The following is a 26,258-nucleotide window of genomic DNA, read 5'->3' as shown; positions in this document are numbered from 1 at the left end:
AAATTTCCTCTCAGGGGGGAGAGCGCCCCACCTTTCCCCCCTGATGGGTGCCCTTTATAGAAGCAAGTGCGCATCCACAGGGAATCCAGCGGGTCCAGACCCTCCTCCACAACTTCCTAACTTAACGTACATATGTACATTTTCTGAATAAAATTATACTTGTTTAACAGGAAAATGATTGATGTAGCTTTGATCTTACACTTCATCTGTACTCTCTTTCTTATAAGAACAACTTATCATTTTTTTTCTGAAAATATAGGTAGAAATGTTTTACAAGTACTTATCGTCTTTTCCGGTGCAAAATAATAACCGTTTTGAGACTACATAGACGTAGTAACTTCTAATATGGGACCTCTCCTAAAGCTTGGACCCCCCAACAAAAATTCTTGGTGCGCCCCTGAATAGAAGCATGAACAGTGGGTATCTAGGGAAGTCACATATACTTAAAAATATATTTTTCCTGTGCAAGCTAAGGGAGTTAGTACACATTTTATCGCTACAAGTGGTATACAAAAATGAGTAATTATTTTTAGTTTCCTTCCCTTGGCTTCTCGCATTTAAAAGTTAACTTTAAGGAGTTTGGTTTTCGTTATATACAAGGGACATTCAATTAAAAAAAAACAGAAAAGTTTTTTTTTTGTACAGAATCTATTATGAGAATGGAATACAACAGTTATTTTTCAACATAAACCCCCTCAAGTTCTATACACTTATGCTAATGCTGGACACTTATGCCCTCAATTCCATAGGCAACGAATTCTTGGAGGTGTGTACGTAACGAATTATGCACTGCTACGTGGAGTTCCTCATCATCAGCGAACCTTGAGTCACTAAGGATTTTGACCCATCTCGCACACACTTTCTTGAACATCAGTACGTTATGAACAATATAGTGGGCTGATCCGACACTAATAATTCATCTTTGCTGCAATATCACTCACCGTAATACGTCTGTTTTCCCGTATCAACTTTTAAACTGTTGCAATGTTGTTCTCCGTGACAGCACAGACTGAGCGTGGCGAATCTTTTACACTTGTTACACCCCGTTTGAACTTATCAGCCCACTCGTACACTTTTATGCCCCTCAAATAACTTTCATCATAGTGCACTGCCATCTGACGGTGAATTTCAATTGGTTTCAACCCTTCAGTTAAACAGAAATCTAATGACACTCCGCTGCCCCACGTTCGTGCAAACCTGCAAAGGTGCCGCCATCTTGTTTCACTGGTTCCCAGCATTCCATTCGCGAAGCAGGCGTGCCAGGCCCATCTGATTATAGTTCTAGGACACCACCAAAAATAACAAAAAAGCACAACATTTTTTCGTAAGTTTTGTATTTTGTTATACAACTTTTCGGATTATTTATTGAATTGACCATGTATTTACCCTGTTTTTTTCTGTGTGTCCATTCGTCTGGGAGAGGAAACCCTTCCCTGTCCTGTGTGTTCCTCGGGAAGACAAAAATCTCAAGAACACGAATTGATGGTTCAACATCAAATTTGGGGCAGAACCTAGAAGGTTTTCGAAATTAGGAACCGAATTCGTTGATGGAGGCTATATTCAAACCAGAAGTAATAGAAATCGACCATTTCCGGTTTAAACATTGATCACTATTGAGCAAAAACAGAAATAGATATCGAGAAGCGATTTCTTGCGTCGCAAGAACACTCCGTCATTACTCTAATCGTTCCACTAACGCCAGAAGTGGTAGAAATCTCGTACCACTTCCGGCTTCAATATTGAGAAAAATTTTGTTTGTCATACAAACAAAATTCCTTCACGTATTGTATACGTGACACTGCTACTTGATTTACTCATGTGACTCCCCTGAAGAGCCGCCACTGGAACGCTAGTAATAATGTAATTGAATATTAAACAATGTTCAACCAACAACGCCAGTACGTAAGACCAATTATACAAATTTGGCTGTACATTCCTGGTTGTAGCCAGCAAGGGAATCAATAAATCTTTCTGGGGGCCGGACTTTTACATATTTCAATCAAAATAAAAGTCTTCTTTGAGAATATGAAAATAGTGACATTATTATATTTGCTATATACTATCTTATAGAAACCAGGGGCGGATCCAGGACAGACTTCTGGGGGAACGGAGGGTTATAATACTGGTCTTTAGAGCTACTTTTAAGAGCTCCAAACCATGAATGGGTTTTATTTATACATGAAATAAGAAAGTTTCCTCTTCTGGGGGGTTTCGTCCCGATCGTCCCCCCTGGGTCCACCCCTAATAGAAACATGGTTTTCACAGTGTGAAGTTAGAATGACTTATGTAAGAAATGCACCAAGAAAACAACAATAGTTTATGAAATTCCATTTGTTTGACTTTGCATTTACCATAAATGCATAAATGGTATATGGGCATAAATGTTTGCAAATTTTAAAAAACTGAGAAAAAAAGCAATATTGCACTCAAACACTTTAAAAGGGCATGATAACTCAGTGGTAGAGCGCTTACCTCTAGTTTGTTGGGTCCTTGGTTCGATCCCTGGCCAACATCGTGTCCGTGGGTTTTCTTGACTACTCTCGTTTTCTCCCTCATCCTCATTCCACTAATTCTCTCATTATCATTTGCTTTCCTTAAACATCGTCTCCCTTAGCCTCAAGGGTATAAAAAATCGTGGTACGTTAAACTGAAATATTCATTAGTATGCATATAGTATACTAATATGCATATTTGTAGCTGCGTATATCTAGGGATGGCCACAAAGTTCCGGTTCCGAGAAGAACCGGTTCTTGGAGATCTGATTTTCAGAACCGCTTCCAGAACCGGTTCCAGACTTGGATCTGAAAACCGGATTCCAGACCTGGATCCGAAAAACCGGTTCCGGAACCGGATCTGTTCAGAGCCAAAACCGGTTCTGGCCATCCCTACGTACTTCCAGTTAGAAAAATCAGAATAGAAAGAAGGATGATTAATTATACTTCTTTTAATTAAAGGTGTTCAGTGGTTTATTTTTTTCTAATTGTATAAACCTTCTTCATTTCTTGTAAATACAGTAGAATTCTTCTAACCCGTCATCTTTGGGATTGGGGATATGGTCGGAACGCAAAATGGTCGGATTACCAGAAAATACAGAAAAATACGGATTTACAGTAAAATAAACTATCTCTGAACTAAAAAAATGACTGTATTGTTCTCTACAGCAGTAGTTCTCAATCTTTCTGATAACACGGACCCTCTGTTCATTTGGAAAGTGATCTGCGGACCTTTTGAAATTTCACATGGTATTAAAACATGTACTAATTAGAATTACTATTGACAAGAAAAAGATCAAGGACCAAGGCGGGAGCTCATGTGGTTCGGATTCCACGTTAATCAGTGTGCCGACATCTCATATAGCCTCGCTGCTGAAGGGATGTTAAACTCAAAATCAACTCAAGGATAGGAAAGGATCAAGAAAAATAATACAATAAGTAATTTATTCTAAAGATACACGATTGTTTCCTAGTGAACGAAATTTGAATTGAAAATATAGTAATTTTCAAGACTGAAAAATCAATGTCTTTTTTAAAAAAGGAAATTCACTTGATAAACAACGTTCTCAAATGTGGGGTCACTAATCTAGGGAATTAAATTCGTTGTGTTTTTCCACAGTTGCATTGAAATCTGGGATAATATTTGCCCCCAATAATCTTAGGTCCGATTCCACACTAAGACGATTTCGTTTTAAAGTTTTAATACTGCAAAGAGCAGAAAAGGTCTGCTCACATAATGAAGTGGTAAGGAAAGGCATTAAATGTTGCAATGCTTTTTCAAAGAACTCTTCTTACTCACAGCGCACTCGAAAACCAATTTGAGTCAAGAATTACTCGCAATAGCGGATCTAGGAACATATTTTGGGAGGTTTTTCTCATCTTTTAAAAAATTCCAGAATTGGGGAGAGGGGAGGATTGATGTTTATAAGCATAGGAATGACTAACATTTACTTCTTTTTTTAAATAAAAAATCTAAGGGGCTGCGGTGGCTCAGTGGTAGAGCGTTCATCTCTGGTGGTTGGGGTCCCGGGTTCGATCCCAGCCCCCGTCAAGTGGACTTTGTGGTGGACAAACACCGTGTGCGTGGGTTTTCTCGGGGTTCTCCCGTTTGCTAACACTTTCTTCATTCCACCATTCCATTCATCACTCATCATCACCGTCTCCTTTAGCCTAACCGGCATAATCGTGGGACGTAAAACTCAACGACTTTTTTTTTTTAAAAAATCTAGAATTGGTGGTAGTGGTGGGAGCTTTCCGCCACTTGAAGATGAAATCCACGGAATTTCGAGAGGCGTCGTGAGTTAATGTACAACTGCTTTTGAAAATGTGTCTTCAAAGAAAGAAATTCTCTCACTTAAATTAGTCCTATATAACAACTGGCCAGCTTCTGGGCAGAATTTTGGTAAATTATGAAAAACATGTAAATTTACAAACGTAGGTATAATTTCTAATTGCTTTCTCTTTAGTGACAGAAAAATACTTTTTGCATAAGAGCTGTGAATTCCATTTGATTACAATACATTTTAAGTTTATGCCGTCGCGGACCTCTTGGTTAGGTCCCACGGACCCCACTTTGAGAACTACTGCTCCACAGTAAAAATAAACGAACAGTGAGCACTAAAAACTGTATAGTACAGTACAGAAAACATACACAACGAAACAAACGAAACAAGAGATGACGAAGGAACACTAAAGCAGAGAAGCTGTAACAGCAAGTAAACAAGAATACCGCGATATCAGTAAACGACGATGGGCTTCGTGAGTCGCCAATGAGTCGAGACAAGTTCGACTCGAGCACGGTCGAATCAACCGGAGTGACGGACCAGCCGAGGACGGATAAGAGGGGTTCTACTGTATTCAGTAAATTTAAATTTAATAAGCACATGACAGATGATTCTCATTCGGATATTATATGTGTGTGTGTATGAGTGTGTGGCTGGAAGTCGTTTTATAATCATTAGTAAAAGCAATTACATGGATGGGGAAAATGGTCAAAAGTTTACTTCCTTCCATGTAATGTTTGTGACAAATAACAAACTTAAAAGTAGGAAACCTCTCTCAAATGACAGAATAACATAAAATTTCTCTTTAGAATGCGGCTACCTAATTATCGCTTACACTATTAATTTAATGTTTTTATCTTTCAGGCTCTTGTGACCAAGCGCTGGGAATGGAGTCAGGAGAAATCCCAGATTCTGCCATATCTGCTAGTTCATCCTACGTCCCAAATGTAGGACCTCCAAACGGAAGGTAGGGTTTTAAACAATTATTTTTTTCTCAATCTCGTAGAAACAAAAATACACCAGTATTCAAAAAGTTCTGTTAAAGTGTGTTTACAATACCAAACACAAAAAAAGAGGAAAAAAAGAAAACAAAAAAGATGTAAATTTAGAAAATGTTAAGTAAACCTATTGAATAGGGCCTATAGATTCTACATTTGTGCAAAATTTCTACACAGAAGCCCCCTTTTCTTAAATGATCGCATTGATCTTTACTACCACTGTTTCACATGACTTCTAACTCAAATCCATACGTTGATTCAACTACATGCCAAACGAAGTTTCCGCTGTAATTACCTTAGATCAAGTCGACAGCTGTCAGCGAGAACACATAGCACGTAACTTCTTTACAGATGGCAGCACAAGTCAAAAGTCTCATTAACTGGCTAACAGTGTTGCCATCTCACTTTACAAACTCAATGACTTGTTTTTTGTTTGTTTGTTTGAGAATATTACATACACTAGTTTGCACACATTCTGCATGCCATTTTTGGGGCAGGCGCGAGAATTTTCGTAGAAAATCATTTAAAGCAGAATAAAAGTAAAACATTCTTCTTTTTTTAAAAAAAAAAATGACGAACTATTCTAAACCTGCATGCTTAAGGTAATAAATGTTTATTTTTCCATAATATATTGTTCAAGGGGCTTCAACCTCGAAACCACCTCTTGCGTACGCCATTGGTTCGGATCCCAACGTAAGTTGCTGGTCCATGCGTTATATCCAAGAACAACCAGAAAAGATTGAACACCCATACAGCCTACCTAATACCGTATAATAAAGACTCTGGTCTGGATAACTGCCTGGAAACTGTTTAGAGGTAACTCCACGAGAAGTTTTACGTGTGCCATATTGTTACCTCAGCTGTCAGGGGCGGACTGGCAACCATAGGGCCCACCCTGCTAAACTGAAATGAGGTCCCACTGTATAAAAATATAAAAAATGTACTTGGCATTCTTCACATGTATTACATACTATAAAAGTCTATCTTCGAACCCATAAATAGTATCCCATACATTCATACAAAAGCAAAACATTAGTTACAAAAAATCTGAAGTAGGAACATTTTAATAGTAACTCATACAGTGTGTAATTGGCATTATCATTTTTTATTGTAAACACACACAATACCGGAATTGGTGCTTTCAGTTATTTATATAATGCTATTGTTTTTTTTTATGTGATGAATTTAAACCATTTATTTAAACAAATGAGTGTCATGTTTTAGAAAACCCAAAATATATACATGTGCAATAAGTAAAAACTATTCTCAAGTCAACTTTCAAACACTAAATAGTTAAAGCACTGACAGAAATAATGTAATTTCCTAATAAATCAGTTCTAATATCAAATTGGTTGAAATTTTCTACTGAATTGCATACTGTAACCTAATATAATATAATATTAACATGAATGTCAGAAATGTATCCTAATATTAATATCTTCATTATGCCCTAACCAAACCTGCAACCACCCTACTTAACGAAGATTCGTATTTTGTCATAGCTGATCTGGGGCTCCCCTCCCCCTTGATACGTAAAAAATACCACTTACTTCAGTCGGGACTCTGCTCGCGAATGTGCCGCAATCTCTCTCTGTACGTGTCTTTTTGGCGAGAAGAAAATGCCACATACACAAACTCGTCTAAATATTGCTGTATAATCTCGAGGAAATACGCCCCGTTCTTAGCAGACAAATCCCCCCCCCCGCCCCAAGCGTATCAGGTGAGACAACAGACATGGCGTCAGTGTTGGGAACTTGAAAAAGCTGTAACTTTGTGGCCTCAATGTAACACAAAGAATGCGATTGGAGGTAAATTTGCGATAGATTTCGAAACGCAAGATTTTCCTTGACATAAGTAAGTCATAATATCATATCTTCATGTTGCAGAAAGATTAAATATCGTCTATCGTCTAGTGTAGTCCACCCGTTCCTCGGCTGGCCCCAACTTCTCTTTTCATATGAATACCTACTTTGCACATCACAAATAATTTTTACATTTTACTACACTTTTATTTTAAATTAACTTTAAATAACTAAAGGGAAGTTAACATTTACACGATATACGCACTGATTTGACTGACAGCGTAAGTGTTCAGCACTTTTAGAAGTTACACCAACGCTTACTGAGCCCAGTGCCGGCAGCTAGTGCTCTCAAACGGGTCATGTCAGGCTTCATTGGCTCAGGGCTCGAGTCGAACCTCCTTGGGTAACAGGTCGGGTCAGGGCTGCTGTAGCCACGGGTCGGCTCGAGTCAACTTTTTTATGGTCGTTTCGGCTAAAACCTATTCGGGTCATGAGTCGGGTCGGGTCGATGTTCAACTCGACCCGACCCTCTCGACCCGAGAAGGTTTTAGCCGAAACGACCATAAAAAAGTTGACTCGAGCCGACCCGTGGCTAGAGCAGCCCTGACCCTAGCGTAGGTGACCTGACCCGACCCGTGTCTCAAGCAGGCTTGACTCGACCCCTGACCCATGAAAGCCTGATTCTGACCCGTTTGAAAGCACTACGCGGCAGCAAACAGTCCAGTTAATTTCGTGTTCACCTGTTAAAGTTGTGTAATTTCAAGTAAAAATAGCCATAAAAGATAAGCTACAATTGACTGAAATCATCCAAAGACGTGCTGTATACATTATAATTTATAAACACCTTAGACAGAAAAACAAAAAAAGTACCTGACAACTGTCCTGCAGAGCTGCAGTACTCGAATGAGTCACATCACACTCATTTGTTTCTTGGGGCTTCACAGATTCAAATAGCCTACGTTGTTTTGGGTCATGCAGCTTTTTGTAAATCACATTTTCGTTTGTGTTCTCGCTTTTCAGTACCACTTTTATATTTTTTCTTTACAGCAATCTTACAATCACTCCTACCATCCATACTGACACAACCACATCTGTCTTCCACGACAAACGACACGTACTGTAACTGGTATTCCAATAATTGAATTGCTGCTATCGGATTTGCTCTTCGATGTAATATACAAATAAAACGAGCCGAGGGCAGCAACTTCATAGTAATTGTTTGAGGTTTGGGGACTAATTTCTTTTCGCTTTACCGCACTGAAAAGAAAAAAAAACGAAGCCTGATCCGATTTCGTTCTTCGAAGCTTGGTCTGAGGACAATGCAGTTCAATAGCGTTCCGGCTCCACCTCCACTTTCCACAATAACAATATCTACGAAACTATTGTTTCTTTAAAACATCACCACTCGCCGGCTTGTAAAAGAACCGGAGTAGGCAATAGCATCCAAATCCAATAACAGCCTGAAATCTACTGTGTTTCTTATATTTTAAAAAGTAGTAGTTAACGTGCTCGTTTTTAACAGCTGCTGTATCACAAACCCCGCAATGTTTTAGGGCCTGATTGTCTCATAGACGGAACCTTTTCAAGTCGATAAAGTTTAACTTTACGTTTTTTTATGCAAAACAAAGTTTGCGGGAGTTACCCTGCCATATTTTTGATGCTGGTAGGTTTAATTGAGCACATCTTTTTAAAATTGGTGGAGGGGGCCCATCTGTTTGGGGGACCCACCCTGCATTTGCAGGGTAGCAGAGTGGGCCAGTCCGCCCCTGTCAGCTGTACATCCTGTAATTCCAGTAAAATAACATGCCTATTTCTAAATTTCGTCCAGACCTACAGACTTTCAGTTAGATTTAAATCTGAACACGTGAGACATTACACCATATATTTAATTGTTCTTATATCACATCATTCGCCCTTTACATTTCGTGAGGCAAAAGTATTCTCATAACTTTTAGACGAAGTTGAGAAAAAAAAGAATCAGGCCATGAATTTGGAAAACAAGATAAGAAAAGCTTTTTCAAGAACCAAGACGAGACGAGACAAGACAACCTTATTTCTCGAACTCGTCTCGTCTCGTCTCGTAGGCCACATTATTATTAGTTGGGCTGCCGGTGTACTCCACACCTATACTTACTACGGTATGCGGCAAAACAAACAGTACTGAAATTCGCGTACGGATGATGCGAAGGTGCAATGTGATATGAGCTGTGAGAGCGACATGTGTGTTCAGTTATGTGTGGACTAGCATAGGGTGCAGTTAGTGCGAAGATAATATTACTCACAATAGAGGAGGATGTATTTATTGTCAAGCACTATTTCCACTCATATGGGTGTGAGGCAGCATCTGACAACAGGAGATGAGCTCTTACGTCTAGTGTATTGCTCTACAGCGTAATTATGGCATGTGAAGATTAAGATTTCATCAGCAACATATGGTCCAGTGATGAAAGCCATGTGTACCTTGATTGCTACATCAATCAACAGTTGATTATTGACCCATTCTTGCATGATTACCACACCAAAAATCTGTCGTTTCAACACAGTGGATGCAGCAAAATGGGGCTCCCGATGGTAGAACTTTCTTTGTCTTTCTGCGATGAGCTTTTGTAAATCAAAAATTTTCTACACAAGAAGCACTTGTGATTGTGAAAAATACGCTTTACGCGACCTAAAAAAAACAGTTCAAACTATATTTATGCGAGTAGTTAGTCCATTTAAGACATCTACACATATGAGGCATGTTTTTATACTTTTCTGTTGGCTATTCTTTTTTCCTCTGGCAATTTTTCTGCACAGACGCGGCACATTTTCCGCGATCATATCGCAGATCGCGGCATGTTCTGCTATGGGGATGGGGCTACTGCCCACATTGCAAGTGAGTCACTTGCCCTTCTGCCTACAAAAGTCTAGACATCACTTGATTTTCCGTGGAACGGATTTTCTATATCTTTCCCACTTCCCTGACCTCACGGCTCTAGATGGTTACATGCGGTATGCTGTAAGAAGCAATTTTCCTAGCAGATAACCCCAAGACGCCGATCCTGGGGGGCGGTGGGGCCCGGGCCCCCAAAGCTCATGTGGGCCCCCCATTGTATTTGTGAATATACAATATATGGCATCATTTGAATACAATTCGTCTTAAAATCCTCATATATATGTGTCTTCTGCATTGGAAATCCCCCCCAATTTACAGAGAAATCGGCGCCCTTCGATAACCCCCTACCACTATATCGGAGTTAAGAAAGAAGATTCGGTCATTTGTTTTGTTGTTCCAGCAACCTGTGTTCACCGATTTACAGGACCGCTATAAAGAATATGTTTGACGTAATGGTCACCATTTTGAACACATGACATACAGGCGAGATTGCTCTTAAATTTACAATATGTGTTGGGTAGCAATTAGTTGACACCCATTTGACAACATTTCTTATGTTTTATTATGTTGTACAACAAACAAATAAATAAATAAATAAAAATAAATAAATGCCAACGATATGATTTCACTACTGTTTGTTTTGCCACATACTCTAGAACACGTGATTCGCCAAACTGCACTATACTTTTCCGGTCAGCTATAGTATAGTATCTTTATTGCTGATCCCAGCAAAGACGTGCAAAAAGCTCCGAAGGTAAACCACGCAATTTAGACAATTTCTTGTATACACGTCCAACCAGGGAGTAATCTACACCCCCCCAACACCCCCCTAACACCCCTCCAAATTTCTTCATACACACCCCTGGATGGAAAAGGCATACTCCCCCAAATCCAATTGTATCAATCAGTATCATATAGGTTATTTATTACATCAAGTTAAAAAAGGTTTAGCGTTTAGGAAGGTAGGCAATATTCTTATTTATTTATTTCACTTCAAAATACGAAGCGAACTCGTTCTCATGTACGGCTTCGAGAACCACACGACCTCATTGTTTCGGGGGGTGTTTCGATTGAAACAATTGACAAAACAGACCGCTGATACCTACCTTCCTGTGCTCCTCAGTCGTTTCCGAGAAAAGAAATTGATGGACAGATGCAGATGACTGAAATTGGCACTCCTCCTCAATAAGGAAAAATGTGACAATATAGTAATAAGCTTATACCAGATTCAGTTGGTTAAGCGCTACTCTGCAACAGGCTCGTAACCAGAGGGGGGTTGGGGAGGGCCTGGCCCTCCCTAAATTTTTCATGTCCCGTCCAGACCTCAATACAAAATGCACAATTTAGATATTTGTAAGAGAATTTTTAATGACTTGGCCCCTCCTAACATATTCATGGCCCCCCAAAGCTCTGTGGCTGGTTTCGAGCCTGCTTTGCAAGTGGTGTATCAACGGACGGACGTTAGAAGGGTGTAGTCAAAACGTTTCTAAAAATGAAGAGTTCGATTGAAGTAAAAATTATATATATTTTAGAATGAGTCTAGCGTTATGCACGAACGCATTTGGCGCTAGCTTAATTTTTGTAAAGTATATTTTTATTCACGTAAATTCATTGAGCGGAACAGGTCTCATAGCGAGTCACTTTTTTAACTAAAATTTACTTTTTTCAAGTTGGTCACTAAAAGTTATTTTTTCAAATTTGTCACTAAAAGTTACTTTTTTGAGAGGTAAAATGACCTTTTCGTGTGATTTATGTTTTCATTGGCAGTTTTCTAAGAAAAATATGAAAACAAACGGAAAAAAGCAGAAACTTGTTACTCATTACTCTTCTGAAAGCTTCAGTATGTGAAACAGTCAGCTTCATTCCCACTTCAGCTTTTACTCTTTCTAAAGCACAGTGGACGGTTGGTGGATGCTTAAGTTCTCAAGGTGGGATTGAGAACCCTTCTATGTCTATTGTTTCTTCTATCATAATAATCTTTTTCTCTCGTAATATTTAACACTTCGTTCAACGTTGTGTGTATGTGTTTGTGTGGTTCATCATGTTCGTCTTGTGTTATGCTGTTTGTATGTTCTTCTTAAGAGTAGGTGATGAATTTGAATATTTCACGTTTTTGAGAACACTTAATGTGAAGTTAAATATAATGTCTGGGAGGGAACAGATCAAAACTCCCACAGCCAAAACCCCCACACTCAAGAAATGTCAAAACGACCACACAAACGGTCATAACCTCCACACAAATGGACAAATCTCCCAAATACACGAACGGTCATAACCCCCACAGCCAAAACTCCCACACTCAAGAAATGTCAAAACGCCCACACAATCGGTCATAAATCCCACGCAAACGGACAAATCTCCCAAATGCACGAACGGTCATAACTCCCGCAGCCAAAACCCCCACACTGGTAATCGGTCATAACCTCCAACGGTCATAACTCCCACACAAATGGACAAAACTCCCACACATAGCAACGGTCACAATCCCCACATAAATGGACAAAACCCCCACACAAATGGACAAAACTCCCACATGCAGAAATTGTCACAACTGCCACACAAATGGACAAACCCCCCACACAATCGGATAAATCTCCCACACTCTGAAATGATCCTGGCTGCATGTCTTGCCCTTGTACTTTTTATTCCACTTAAACTGATGTTGCAACTATTCTTCTTGCACTGTTTTCTAATGACAGAAACACTAAAGTGGGCGTCATAAAGAGCCGCAACGAAGACGTGCAATCACGATCATTTCAGAGTGTGGGGGATTTGTCCGATTGTGTGGGAGTTTTGTCCGTTTGTGTGGCAGTTGTGACAATTTCTGCATGTGGGAGTTTTGGTTTGGGTACAAAACCTCGCGGCCAGAACCTCGCGGCGACCACCTCGCGGACCAAAACCTCGCCTGGCCAAAACCTCGCCTCCCAAAACCTCGCCAGGCCGAAACCTCGCCTGGCCAAAACCTCGCCGCCCAAAACCTCGCGGGACAAAATCTCGCCGGGCCAAAACCTCGCCGCCCAAAACGTCGCGGGGCGAAAACCTCGCCTGGCCAAAACCTCGCCACCCAAAACCTCGCGGGCCAAAATCTCGCCGGGCCAAAACCTCGGGCCCCAAAATATCGCCATACCCAAAATCTCGCCTGACCAGAATGTAAATCTCGCCTGACCAGAATGATAAGAATGACGGTATAAAAGACGCTGTTTCAGAAGAAGTATCACGGGTATTTGACCAAGTCCCGCGATACCATGTGAAAATTCTATTTCTGTATTAGAGGATTTCAATATGAAGGTAAGGCGACAGGATGTTTTTAAACTGGTTATAGGGAAAGAAAGTCTGCATAAGGAAAGTAATGACAACTAACGAGGTTAGTTTCGTGAACTTTGGAACATCCAAAAACTTAAAATTTTAACAAAAATCTAATAATATTTATGAAAATATGAAACAATATATGAGTTTTTACGACGTCCCTTGATTATGTCCTATAGGTTAAAGGAGACGTAGATGACCAGGATGAAGGAAATGATCGAATAAAGAAAGTGGGAGGAAACGGGAATAACCCGAGAAAGCCCACGCACACGATGTTTTGTATATTATTATTATTATTATTATTATTATTATTATTATTATTATTATTATTATTATTATTATTATTATTATTATTGTTATTATTATTATTTGTAACGTGGAATTGCATATTAGGAAACACATTGGGTAAATTTTAAAGAAAAGTTTCACTTGCGGCGAGGTTTTGGCACGGCGAGATTTTGGGCGGCGAGGTTTTGGCCCGGCGAGATTTTGTCCCGCGAGGTTTTGAGCGGCGAGGTTTTGGCCACGCGAGGTTTTGGGCGGCGAGGTTTTGGCCCGGCGAGATTTTGTCCCGCGAGGTTTTGGCCACGCGAGGTTTTGGCCCGGTGAGATTTTGTCCCGCGAGGTTTTGGGCGACGAGGTTTTGGCCACGCGAGGTTTTGGCCCGGCGAGATTTTGTCCCGCGAGGTTTTGGCCGGCGAGATTTTGGGCGGCGATGTTTCGGCCGCGAGATTTTGTCCGTATACCGGGAGTTTTGACCATTTGTGTGGGAGTTTTGTCCATTTATGTGGGGATTATGACCGTTGCTATGTGTGGATGTTTTGTCCATTTGTGTGGGAGTTATGACCGATTGTGTGGGCGTTTTGACATTTCTTGAGTGTGGGAGCTTTGGCTGTGGGGGTTTTGACCGTTCGTGCGTTTGGGAGATTTGTCCATTTGTGTGGGAGTTATGACCGATCGTGTGGGCGTTTTGACATTTCTTGAGTGTGGGAGTTTTGACCGTTCGTGGGTTTGGGAGATTTGTCCATTTGTGTGGGAGATATGACCGATCGTGTGGGCGTTTTGACCTAGACCCATCTGGGATGAAGAAATTCTGAAATAGGCCAGAACTGGTTCCACTTACTCAGAAGCTTTTTACATCTGCTAAGTCTGCTTACCGTAACTACAAAACATACTTTGAAAACCTAAGAAAGGATGAATCTCAAGAAGAAGAAGTAAAGAAGAAACAAAACAACAAACAAAGAGAGCGAGAAATTGACAAAGGAAAAAAAGGGTTATGATGAGATTTTGTGTGCTTTTGACCATTTTTGGTCAGTTTTCAACTATTTACACGAGACTAAACCACTATGAGCCCTGGGATTATTAAAATTAGGGTATATTAAAGAAGACAAAACAGTAAGATACAAAATATTTATAAATTGAAAAACTGGATTTCTGGAAAATAACTAAATCAATGAATAATTTTCTTATGAAAGATATTCAGAGCGAATAACGTAGCCAGGAAGGGCAGGAACGGAGATTAGGAGATCAAATAATATTACAACAATTAACGTTAACTACAGGGTTAGAATATTAAAATAATGAAATTGGAACTATGTACAGTATTAATTCCTAAACGAATGTGATTTCAGCATGGAACGAGGGAATTTTTTCCCAATTAATATTTTGGAAAAAAAATCACCCACTAAAACTTGCTGGGGTAAATAAATTGAAATAATAACAGAATTTTGCAAAATAATTACAATAATTCGTATGTAATCAATTCACATGTAGGGGAATTATTGGGTAAAATAGTGGAGGTTAGTTCCCAATACAGTGAAACCTCTCTTAACGGACATCTCTCAATAATGGACATCTTCATAAGAGGACAAACTTTCTTATTCTTCCATGCCATAAATATGTGTGGTGTGGTGTTATGAGAGGTAACCCTTCCTTTTAGGGACACCTCTCATTTACAGACAAGTAATCGCTTCCACCGATGTCCGTTTTGAGAGGCTTCACTGTATTACTTAGTTTAATAATAATAATAAATGCTCAAATGTGTGAACTTACTTTATTGAACCTACCACTGCGACAAATCTGATATTATTATTATTATTATTACTATTATTATTATTATTATTATTATTATTATTATTATTATTATTATTATTATTATTATTACTATTACTATTATTATTATTATTATCAGTAGTAGTAGTAGTAGTAGTAGTATTGCAATAGTTGCGTAACAAAATATACTGTTTTCTTGTTTGAGTCTGTTTAAAAATTATATCACTATTCTGAGAGCACACCCCCCTTTTATTTTGAACACACCCCCAAGTAAAAATTTCTGGCGTACTTACTGCGTCCAACAGCCCGCTTTGATACATCAAAAGATGCGAAAACTTCATTTGCTATGTTTGCATTCGCACGCTCAAACAGAATAGCTATATTTGTTTTATTTATTTATTTAACAATCACTAGGTAAAGCTCAGAGGACATTTTATACTGGATATCTAAGAACAACAACAACAACAATGGAAAGGATTTGGAAAGGTATCAGCCAGGACCTGTTTTAGTAGGTACCATCCCGGCATTTGCATTTGCCTGGTAGGACTGAGGGAAACCCTGGAAACCTCCTGTCAGGATGGTCGGCAGCGGGAATCGAACCCACGACCTCCCGAATGCGAAACCAACGCTCTACCACTTGAGCTACTTCGCTCGCTGTTTTGTTGTTTTACTAACATCTTTGTTCCGCCCTATCTCGATTACATGTTTTCATATCATCGACTGGCACACTTACCCAATATAGCCTTAGTAACTAAAGCAATGTGGTCTAAAATAAAAGGGTTCTAGAACAGTGGCAAATCTAGCTCAGGACAGCGGCGGATACAGGGGGATCGGGGCAATCGCCCCCCCTCCCCTTCCAGAAGAGGAAACTGTCTTATTTTATATGTAATAAAACCCATCCTATAGTTCGGAGCTCTTAAAGGTAGCTCTAATTAGCAGTATTACAACCTACCGCAACACCCCACAAGTCCGTTCTGGATCCGCCCCTGGCTCAGAGCCGGGTGATCCTAGACCCCCAGATTTTTTAGTGACAAAAATAATTGAAGCTATTATTTATATATTTTTGAAAGTTTATACTAAACGTTACCTTTTATTCATTACTATTATAGAAAATTTTTGAAACATTAGATATAGTTTCAGTTGCAGTATTTCTGTTATGCAATGTATAAACCAATACTTGAGGTTCACAATGACAACGTCCAACCTAGCCGTAACATCCATCCGGAGAGAGTTAAGTTTATAGTAAGCGTTGCCTTTTATTCTTTGTTGGAAAATGTTTGAAACATTAGATATAGTTTCAGTTGCAGTTTTTCTGCTATGCAATGTGTAAAACAATACTTGAGGTCCACAATGTCAACGTCCAACCTAGCCATAATATCCATCAGGAGAGTGTTAAGTTTATAGTAAGCGTTGCCTTTTATTCTTTATTGGAAAATGTTTGAAACATTATATATAGTTTCAGTTGCAGTTTTTCTGCTATGCAATGTGTAAAACAATACTTGAGGTCCACAATGTCTACGTCCAACCTAGTCATAATATCCATCAGGAGAGTGTTAAGTTTATAGTAAGCGTTGCCTTTTATTCTTTATTGGAAAATGTTTGAAACATTATATATAGTTTCAGTTGCAGTTTTTCTGCTATGCAATGTGTAAAACAATACTTGAGGTCCACAATGTCTACGTCCAACCTAGTCATAATATCCATCAGGAGAGTGTTAAGTTTATAGTAAGCGTTGCCTTTTATTCTTTATTGGAAAATGTTTGAAACATTAGATATAGTTTCAGTTGCAGTTTTTCTGCTATGCAATGTGTAAAACAATACTTGAGGTCCACAATGTCTACGTCCAACCTAGTCATAATATCCATCAGGAGAGAGTTAAGTTTATAGTAAGCGTTGCCTTTTATTCTTTATTGGAAAATGTTTGAAACATTAGATATAGTTTCAGTTGCAGTTTTTCTGCTATGCAATGTGTAAAACAATACTTGAGGTCCACAATGTCAACGTCCAACCTAGTCATAATATCCATCAGGAGAGTGTTAAGTTTATAGTAAGCGTTGCCTTTTATTCTTTATTGGAAAATGTTTGAAACATTATATATAGTTTCAGTTGCAGTTTTTCTGCTATGCAATGTGTAAAACAATACTTGAGGTCCACAATGTCTACGTCCAACCTAGTCATAATATCCATCAGGAGAGAGTTAAGTTTATAGTAAGCGTTGCCTTTTATTCTTTATTGGAAAATGTTTGAAACATTAGATATAGTTTCAGTTGCAGTTTTTCTGCTATGCAATGTGTAAAACAATACTTGAGGTCCACAATGTCTACGTCCAACCTAGTCATAATATCCATCAGGAGAGAGTTAAGTTTATAGTAAGCGTTGCCTTTTATTCTTTATTGGAAAATGTTTGAAACATTAGATATAGTTTCAGTTGCAGTTTTTCTGTTATGCAATGTGTAAAACAATACTTGAGGTTCACAATGACAACGTCCAACCTAGTCATAATATCCATCAGGAGAGAGTTAAGTTTATAGTAAGCGTTGCCTTTTATTCTTTATTGGAAAATGTTTGAAACATTAGATATAGTTTCAGTTGCAGTTTTTCTGTTATGCAATGTGTAAAACAATACTTGAGGTCCACAATGTCTACGTCCAACCTAGTCATAATATCCATCAAGAGAGAGTTAAGTTTATAGTAAGCGTTGCCTTTTATTCTTTATTGGAAAATGTTTGAAACATTAGATATAGTTTCAGTTGCAGTTTTTCTGCTATGCAATGTGTAAAACAATACTTGAGGTCCACAATGTCAACGTCCAACCTAGTCATAATATCCATCAGGAGAGAGTTAAGTTTATAGTAAGCGTTGCCTTTTATTCTTTATTGGAAAATGTTTGAAACATTAGATATAGTTTCAGTTGCAGTTTTTCTGCTATGCAATGTGTAAAACAATACTTGAGGTCCACAATGTCTACGTCCAACCTAGTCATAATATCCATCAGGAGAGAGTTAAGTTTATAGTAAGCGTTGCCTTTTATTCTTTATTGGAAAATGTTTGAAACATTAGATATAGTTTCAGTTGCAGTTTTTCTGTTATGCAATGTGTAAAACAATACTTGAGGTTCACAATGACAACGTCCAACCTAGTCATAATATCCATCAGGAGAGAGTTAAGTTTATAGTAAGCGTTGCCTTTTATTCTTTATTGGAAAATGTTTGAAACATTAGATATAGTTTCAGTTGCAGTTTTTCTGTTATGCAATGTGTAAAACAATACTTGAGGTCCACAATGTCTACGTCCAACCTAGTCATAATATCCATCAGGAGAGAGTTAAGTTTATAGTAAGCGTTGCCTTTTATTCTTTATTGGAAAATGTTTGAAACATTAGATATAGTTTCAGTTGCAGTTTTTCTGCTATGCAATGTGTAAAACAATACTTGAGGTCCACAATGTCTACGTCCAACCTAGTCATAATATCCATCAGGAGAGAGTTAAGTTTATAGTAAGCGTTGCCTTTTATTCTTTATTGGAAAATGTTTGAAACATTAGATATAGTTTCAGTTGCAGTTTTTCTGTTATGCAATGTGTAAAACAATACTTGAGGTTCACAATGACAACGTCCAACCTAGTCATAATATCCATCAGGAGAGAGTTAAGTTTATAGTAAGCGTTGCCTTTTATTCTATATTGGAAAATGTTTGAAACATTAGATATAGTTTCAGTTGCAGTTTTTCTGCTATGCAATGTGTAAAACAATACTTGAGGTCCACAATGTCTACGTCCAACCTAGTCATAATATCCATCAGGAGAGAGTTAAGTTTATAGTAAGCGTTGCCTTTTATTCTTTATTGGAAAATGTTTGAAACATTAGATATAGTTTCAGTTGCAGTATTTCTGTTATGCAATGTGTAAAACAATACTTGAGGTCCACAATGTCTACGTCCAACCTAGTCATAATATCCATCAGGAGAGAGTTAAGTTTATAGTAAGCGTTGCCTTTTATTCTTTATTGGAAAATGTTTGAAACATTAGATATAGTTTCAGTTGCAGTATTTCTGCTATGCAATGTGTAAAACAATACTTGAGGTCCACAATGTCTACGTCCAACCTAGTCATAATATCCATCAGGAGAGAGTTAAGTTTATAGTAAGCGTTGCCTTTTATTCTTTATTGGAAAATGTTTGAAACATTAGATATAGTTTCAGTTGCAGTTTTTCTGTTATGCAATGTGTAAAACAATACTTGAGGTTCACAATGACAACGTCCAACCTAGTCATAATATCCATCAGGAGAGAGTTAAGTTTATAGTAAGCGTTGCCTTTTATTCTATATTGGAAAATGTTTGAAACATTAGATATAGTTTCAGTTGCAGTTTTTCTGCTATGCAATGTGTAAAACAATACTTGAGGTCCACAATGTCTACGTCCAACCTAGTCATAATATCCATCAGGAGAGAGTTAAGTTTATAGTAAGCGTTGCCTTTTATTCTTTATTGGAAAATGTTTGAAACATTAGATATAGTTTCAGTTGCAGTATTTCTGTTATGCAATGTGTAAAACAATACTTGAGGTCCACAATGTCTACGTCCAACCTAGTCATAATATCCATCAGGAGAGAGTTAAGTTTATAGTAAGCGTTGCCTTTTATTCTTTATTGGAAAATGTTTGAAACATTAGATATAGTTTCAGTTGCAGTATTTCTGCTATGCAATGTGTAAAACAATACTTGAGGTTCACAATGACAACGTCCAACCTAGCCGTAACATCCATCCGGAGAGAGTAAAGCTGGTAACTTCTTCAGGACCCACGAAAAATTGTAAACTCATTATATACTTATCATACTCTAGGTTCTGGCTGCCCTCTCCCCCAGTTTTTATCCTCTAGATCCGCCAATGTTCTAGAAGTAATCAATTGGCTACTGATCCTGTTCTAAGGTCTTGCCTCATTCAAATGTTAAAGTGGCCTCTTTGCCTGATATGAGTCAATGGCATATGATATTGACAATTACAATAAAAGTTTTAAGAACATTAAAACATTTCACATAATAATAGAGGTTAAAAAGAGATAAGAAGTTAGTAAAAAAAATCGTTCTAAAATACACTCGTGTCTCGTTTAACCGAATTGATAGAGCTGGTGGTAGCTAGAGATGCGCACGAGACAGGATTTTCCTGACAAAATTCGAGTCGAGACACGGCTCTTCCAACAGAGAAATATACATTTTTGGAGTCGAGACATCACTTTTAGAGCACATTTTCGAGACGAGAAAGCCACAAATCTTGTCTCGTGTGCATCCCTAGTGGTAGCAGTGTTTCTTTCAGAAACAATATTCCGGGGACGTACACTTAGTATTCCGGGGGGGGGGGCACTGCTGATACTATTATATTTATTTTATATTATAGACGTATTATTTTGATCTGTTCCGGGAAGCACTACCTCCCCCCCAAAAACATAGGTCTGGAAGAAACACTGGGTGGTAGTGCTTCGGGTTGAACGAAATTTCGGTACAACCGAAATAAAGATTCTTTCGATACTTAGCCCTGTATATATGGATATACATTTTGACGAATTTTCAGCATATAATTATTTTATTGGTAACATATGATGCTTCCAAAACTGAACTTTAGAATTGAGCATTGCTAAACTAAAGCAGCACAGTTAAAGTAATTAAGATTAATACAGCTTCAATATATATATATATATTAATCAGAAAACGTTCTTTTAGCGTCTCGGTTTATCGTAATTCGGTTAAACTGGATTGTAGTGTATTATAAGACAATAAACCCTTGTATTTTTCCTAATCTTACCACTGAATTATCATTGTAATGCCGATAAAATGTCATTTCACACACTGCGGACGAAGGCGATATAACGAGATACTTTGTATCGATTCATAATTGTATGATTCATAATTGTTTATCTTTCGGGCAGAAAGTGCTTTTACACAAGCACTATACATATTATAACGTTAATTAAAATAATAGAAGAAGAATGTTTTTAATATAAGAAATATATATTATTGTCTTGTTGGTTGCTATGTCGTTGTTTATATATACTTACTTAACATGTTTGATTGCAAGACAGTTTGTGTGAATATACGTTAAAGGGGAATCAAAGAATAAATTATTTAATATTTATCATGAACTTGTAATTTCGTTAAAAGGTGATCATCTTAGTGAATATAACATCAGAAGATATTTTAAGGTATAAATGAGTATTGCCACTAGAGATATACTTATATTAACTGAACCAGGGTTAACGGCTACCTTTGGTGAGTCGTTGTAAAATTTTTGGTTTACCTCACCCGGGATTCTTGTAAATTCATATCCCGAAGTTTAAAGTAAGGGTGAATTTACCTTGATAAGAAGGTTCATGAATACTAACTCAACCATTCTTAGAAGTGGCAGAGTAATCATAAGAAAAGTCATGATTGGTGAGACAGTAGAGAATGAAACTGTTGACGGTGTTAACAATGAGCAGAATATAGCTCCCATTACACCTGGAATGTCGACACTAGAGGACAGAATTCTAATAGCATTACAGCGACAGGAACAAAATTTAGCTCAAATGTCTGAAGAATTAAAACAAACGGTACAGCAAAAATCTGAAGAATCTAGTAGACAGTATGAAGAATTGAGTAGACGATTAGAACAAATAGATCAATCTGTAACCCAAGCTGTAAGAGACATCACGCTACAATTTGATGAGAAGTTAAAAAGATTATCTGAAGATTGCAAGGATAACTACAATCATGTAATCCAAGAAGTCAATATTGTAAAAAAAGATTTTGAAGTAATAGAATCTTCTGTTCGTCAGCAAAAGATTCAGGTGACACATAATTCTAACCAAATACGTGCAAATACACAATTGATATCTACCATACAGGAGGAAATTAGGGCGTTACAGATTAAAGATAATGCATATAACAACGACGTTGTTACTGATCGTTTGGAGTTCCCTCATTCTCAAGAGATGCCCTTGCATCCACCCGAAGCAGATCGACATGGACCTTGTGTTACTTCTTCTTCAAGTAACCCATCCGATGAGGATATTATTTTGGAAAGAATTCAACAAAGGAATATAGATGGGCGGAAAAGAGATGGTGGAACCTCGCATAACACGCGGAAAAGAGATGGTGGGATCACGCATAACACAGTAGGTAGAAATTTCCATTTAACACGAAATGGTGAAAGAAATATAAAGTTAAGTGTAAAAATGAGCGAAATACGAGCTATGAGTAAGTTTAGTGGTAGCAACTGCAATGAAAATGCTACTTCTTTCCTGGAAAAATTTCAGGATGAATGCAGTATAATGTGTATAGATAAATCTCAATATATGAAACTAATCCCTCATTTATTACTCCCACCGTGTTCTTTATGGTTTAAAGCAGTACGGGAACACGTCAAAACATATGAGGAATTCAAAGCAGCGTTGATCGCAAATTATGAGAACGACTTTTTACTTGCTAACAGAGACGCTATGATTAGAAACCAACCTTTTCATCCTCGCCTACACAAATCTATTGTTGATTTTGTTGTGAACACTTACAATGAATTAAAAGTTGTAAATCCACTACAATCTGAATCCAGAGTGATTGCATCTGTCCGAAATCTACTACCTTTTAAATTGCAACAAATTCTGCTTTCTACACAGTGCATAAGTTTCAATCATCTGCTAATGCTTGTTCAATATTACGAAAGTCAATACCAGGCACAGAATAATCAAACTGGAGTAGGTAAAATTAGAAATAATTCAGATAACCTTAGGTCAGTACCTGTCCGGAATGTAAATATTCGTAATGTAAACAATACGGAACATAACCTGAATAGAGTAAATTTAAATAATCAGAATAGGCAAAGATATGATGTAAATCCACCTAACCTAACTAATTGTGATAATAATTATGTCAGACCATTTAACCGAAGTAGGTTCCAAAACAGACGAAATGTATGGCGTAATTCTCGAAATACTGTAAACCGTATTGATAGACGTAACTTTAATTTAAGAGATGGCACTTCGTATCATAATCAAAACAATCACGCAATTCCTGTACAAAATAATAATGCGGAACATAATCAGGATTGTGCAATACAATGTACTTTATTGGAACCATACACGAGTACGAATTTAAACTGACTGCAGCTGATGTGGTAGGGGTTAAACCCATATCAGCTATTGATTCTTATGAATATTTAGGTAAAAATTCGAAGACACAACAAATTTTTGAAGCGTAATTCTCAATTAGAGTCTCTACAAGAAGGAAAATATCGAATCAAGATCAATGACTTAGTTTTTGTTAAACAACACCCACAAAGTAATGCGTTGTTAAAGAAGATTTATAAATTTTGTGACGTTTTCTCAGGTCCTTATTTATGTTTCAAGGAAATAAACCCTAAAGTTTTTGAATTGTTGAACGCTAAAACAGGTACGTCAATTGGACTTCGTAATATAGATGAGTTGAAGGTTTGGAGGCCTACCCAGTATACAAGAGAAAAATGGATGCAGCTGGTAAAAAGGTTAGTTGCACCTGACATTCTTGCTCAAATAAATAAGAATGAAGGAAACTAAGACTTCTGTTTGTGTGAAAATAAATTTAATTCCTTCTTTTCGCTCGCCCGAGCATAGGTTACATTTTATTTTTGATTTTTACTTAATTTAATTTTCTTTAATTCTCATTAACGAATATTAATTTCCAAATGATTTTAATTCTATCTTGCTAATGTGAAAATTTATAATTCGATTTATTATTGATTAAAAACAGAGGTTATTTATATTATGTTGATTTGTGTTGAAACTTTATTGTCAAAGATTATATTCAGTATAAGGCTCATTCTATTAAGCTAATTATCCGACGACTGTACCCATGCGTCACCTTATATGATACTCGGATAAGATTCTTTTGTATCCTGACACCTTATTGATATGATACATACTTTAAAATGTCATCTAACGTAATTATTATATAATTCGCTCTGTAAAGATTAACCATTTTTAACATGACCGTTTTTAATAATGCATGAAACTATTGATCATTGTAATTTATGTTTTAGAATGTAATTATCTCTTATGCTTTTGATTTCGCATCCTTCGTTAATTGTATTAGTAAGCGACGACTTTTTAATGATAAAAGATAAATAATAGTGGAATGAAAGCTTTATTATAAATGTATTTATATGAGGTAACTGAACGAAGTTATATATATGAAGGGCGATCAAAATGTAAAGAACACAACTATTATCATGTTATTATTATAAACGGACCAGTGGTTCTTAAATATAAAAGTCAAGCTTCCATGTAACTTTTATATTTAGTCCCTTTATCGAGCGACATTTTATATAACGAGATACTTTGTATCGATTCATAATTGTATGATTCATAATTGTTTATCTTTCGGGCAGAAAGTGCTTTTACACAAGCACTATACATATTATAACGTTAATTAAAATAATAGAAGAAGAATGTTTTTAATATAAGAAATATATATTATTGTCTTGTTGGTTGCTATGTCGTTGTTTATATATACTTACTTAACATGTTTGATTGCAAGACAGTTTGTGTGAATATACGTTAAAGGGGAATCAAAGAATAAATTATTTAATATTTATCATGAACTTGTAATTTCGTTAAAAGGTGATCATCTTAGTGAATATAACATCAGAAGATATTTTAAGGTATAAATGAGTATTGCCACTAGAGATATACTTATATTAACTGAACCAGGGTTAACGGCTACCTTTGGTGAGTCGTTGTAGCGAATGGAGGGAAATTACAAAGTTGACAATAAACACTTAAGGGAAAGTAATTAGAGAGACGACAAAGTCAGTAGAAAGTTTAGGTAACAGTATATCACTTAAATTTATATTACATAAATAAATAAATTGTAGTAAATTTATCCTAAGTGAATCACAAACAAAAACATAACAAAAGATCTCTGTGGTCAGCTTTGGGAGTTTTCCACTAATTACCATCTAGTAGTAATAGAATGCATTTTCGTTCTTAAGGCCTACCACGCATATGTGTAAATTTCACGTTTGTTTTCAGAAAAGACACAAAATTATTAGTGAATAACAGAAGAAACTGTCCAAGGATAATGCAGCCAATCAAAAAATGATTTCGTTGAACTGAAGAAAATGAAATGGGTAATCTAAAACCACATGTGAAATTTTCAGGAAAGTCAAGGAAAGCTAAGTTTTTGAAAATTTAATCCAGTGGTTCTCAAACACTCTGTCACGATCCCATTTTATCACATTCTCTTGCCATTGACCCCCTTATAATTTCTGGTTTGTAATAAGCTTATGTAGGATTTTTAGTATATCTACTGCGGAGATTTCACGATATCCACTTATTTCGATAATAGTTGAATCCATTTCTTGTATATAGTGGATACAGTAACGTCTCTAAAAGGGAATGGATTAAAACCAAATTCGGTCAATTCATTCATATTACAAATATCGAATTCGATTCGTCATAATGTTTCAAAATGGAAGCTGTTTGAAAATTTTAAAACTTAGTAACTCCCTTAATTTTGGGTCATATGATAAAAAATAAAGTGATTTGTAATTTTGGTTTTAAAAAACTTGGACATTTGTATATATATATATATATATATATATATATATATATATATATATATATATATATATATATATATATATATATATATATATATATATTGAGTATTTTAATTTTCTAGAGGCCGCCACTTTGAATAATATCCTGTATTAGATTCTAATTATCTCTTCCGCTTATATTCACAACCCCCTATGAAATCCTCTCGTGACCCCCAGGTTGAGAAACCCTGATCTAATCTAATGGTAATCAGGATACCTACTTTAACATCAATCCTTTTCAGAGGCGGATCCAGGGGTGGGCGGTCGGGGTGATCGCCCCCCACCAGAAGAGGAAACTTCCTTATTTTATACGTAAATAAAACCCATCCCATAGTTTGGAGTACTTAAA

At 37.0% G+C, this 26,258-nt stretch overlaps 1 protein-coding gene across 1 annotated transcript in view; it reads left to right on the top strand.

Moving 5' to 3' along the window:
• LOC145689861 (discoidin domain-containing receptor 2-like) overlaps window positions 1-26,258 on the top strand; it is a 563,912-nt gene that overhangs the window by 263,793 nt on the left and 273,861 nt on the right. The window contains exon 3 of the mRNA XM_081764129.1: window positions 5,141-5,243. Coding sequence (XP_081620255.1) covers window positions 5,141-5,243 — 103 coding nt within the window. The remainder of the gene's footprint in view (window positions 1-5,140; window positions 5,244-26,258) is intronic.

This window comes from Thermobia domestica, chromosome 7 (genome assembly GCF_964235325.1).
Source record: "Thermobia domestica chromosome 7, izTheDome1.hap1.1, whole genome shotgun sequence".
Classification (NCBI taxonomy): Eukaryota; Metazoa; Arthropoda; class Insecta; order Zygentoma; family Lepismatidae; genus Thermobia; species Thermobia domestica.
Note: the sequence above shows the minus strand (reverse complement) of the source record. Positions and strands in the feature narration are given on the sequence as shown.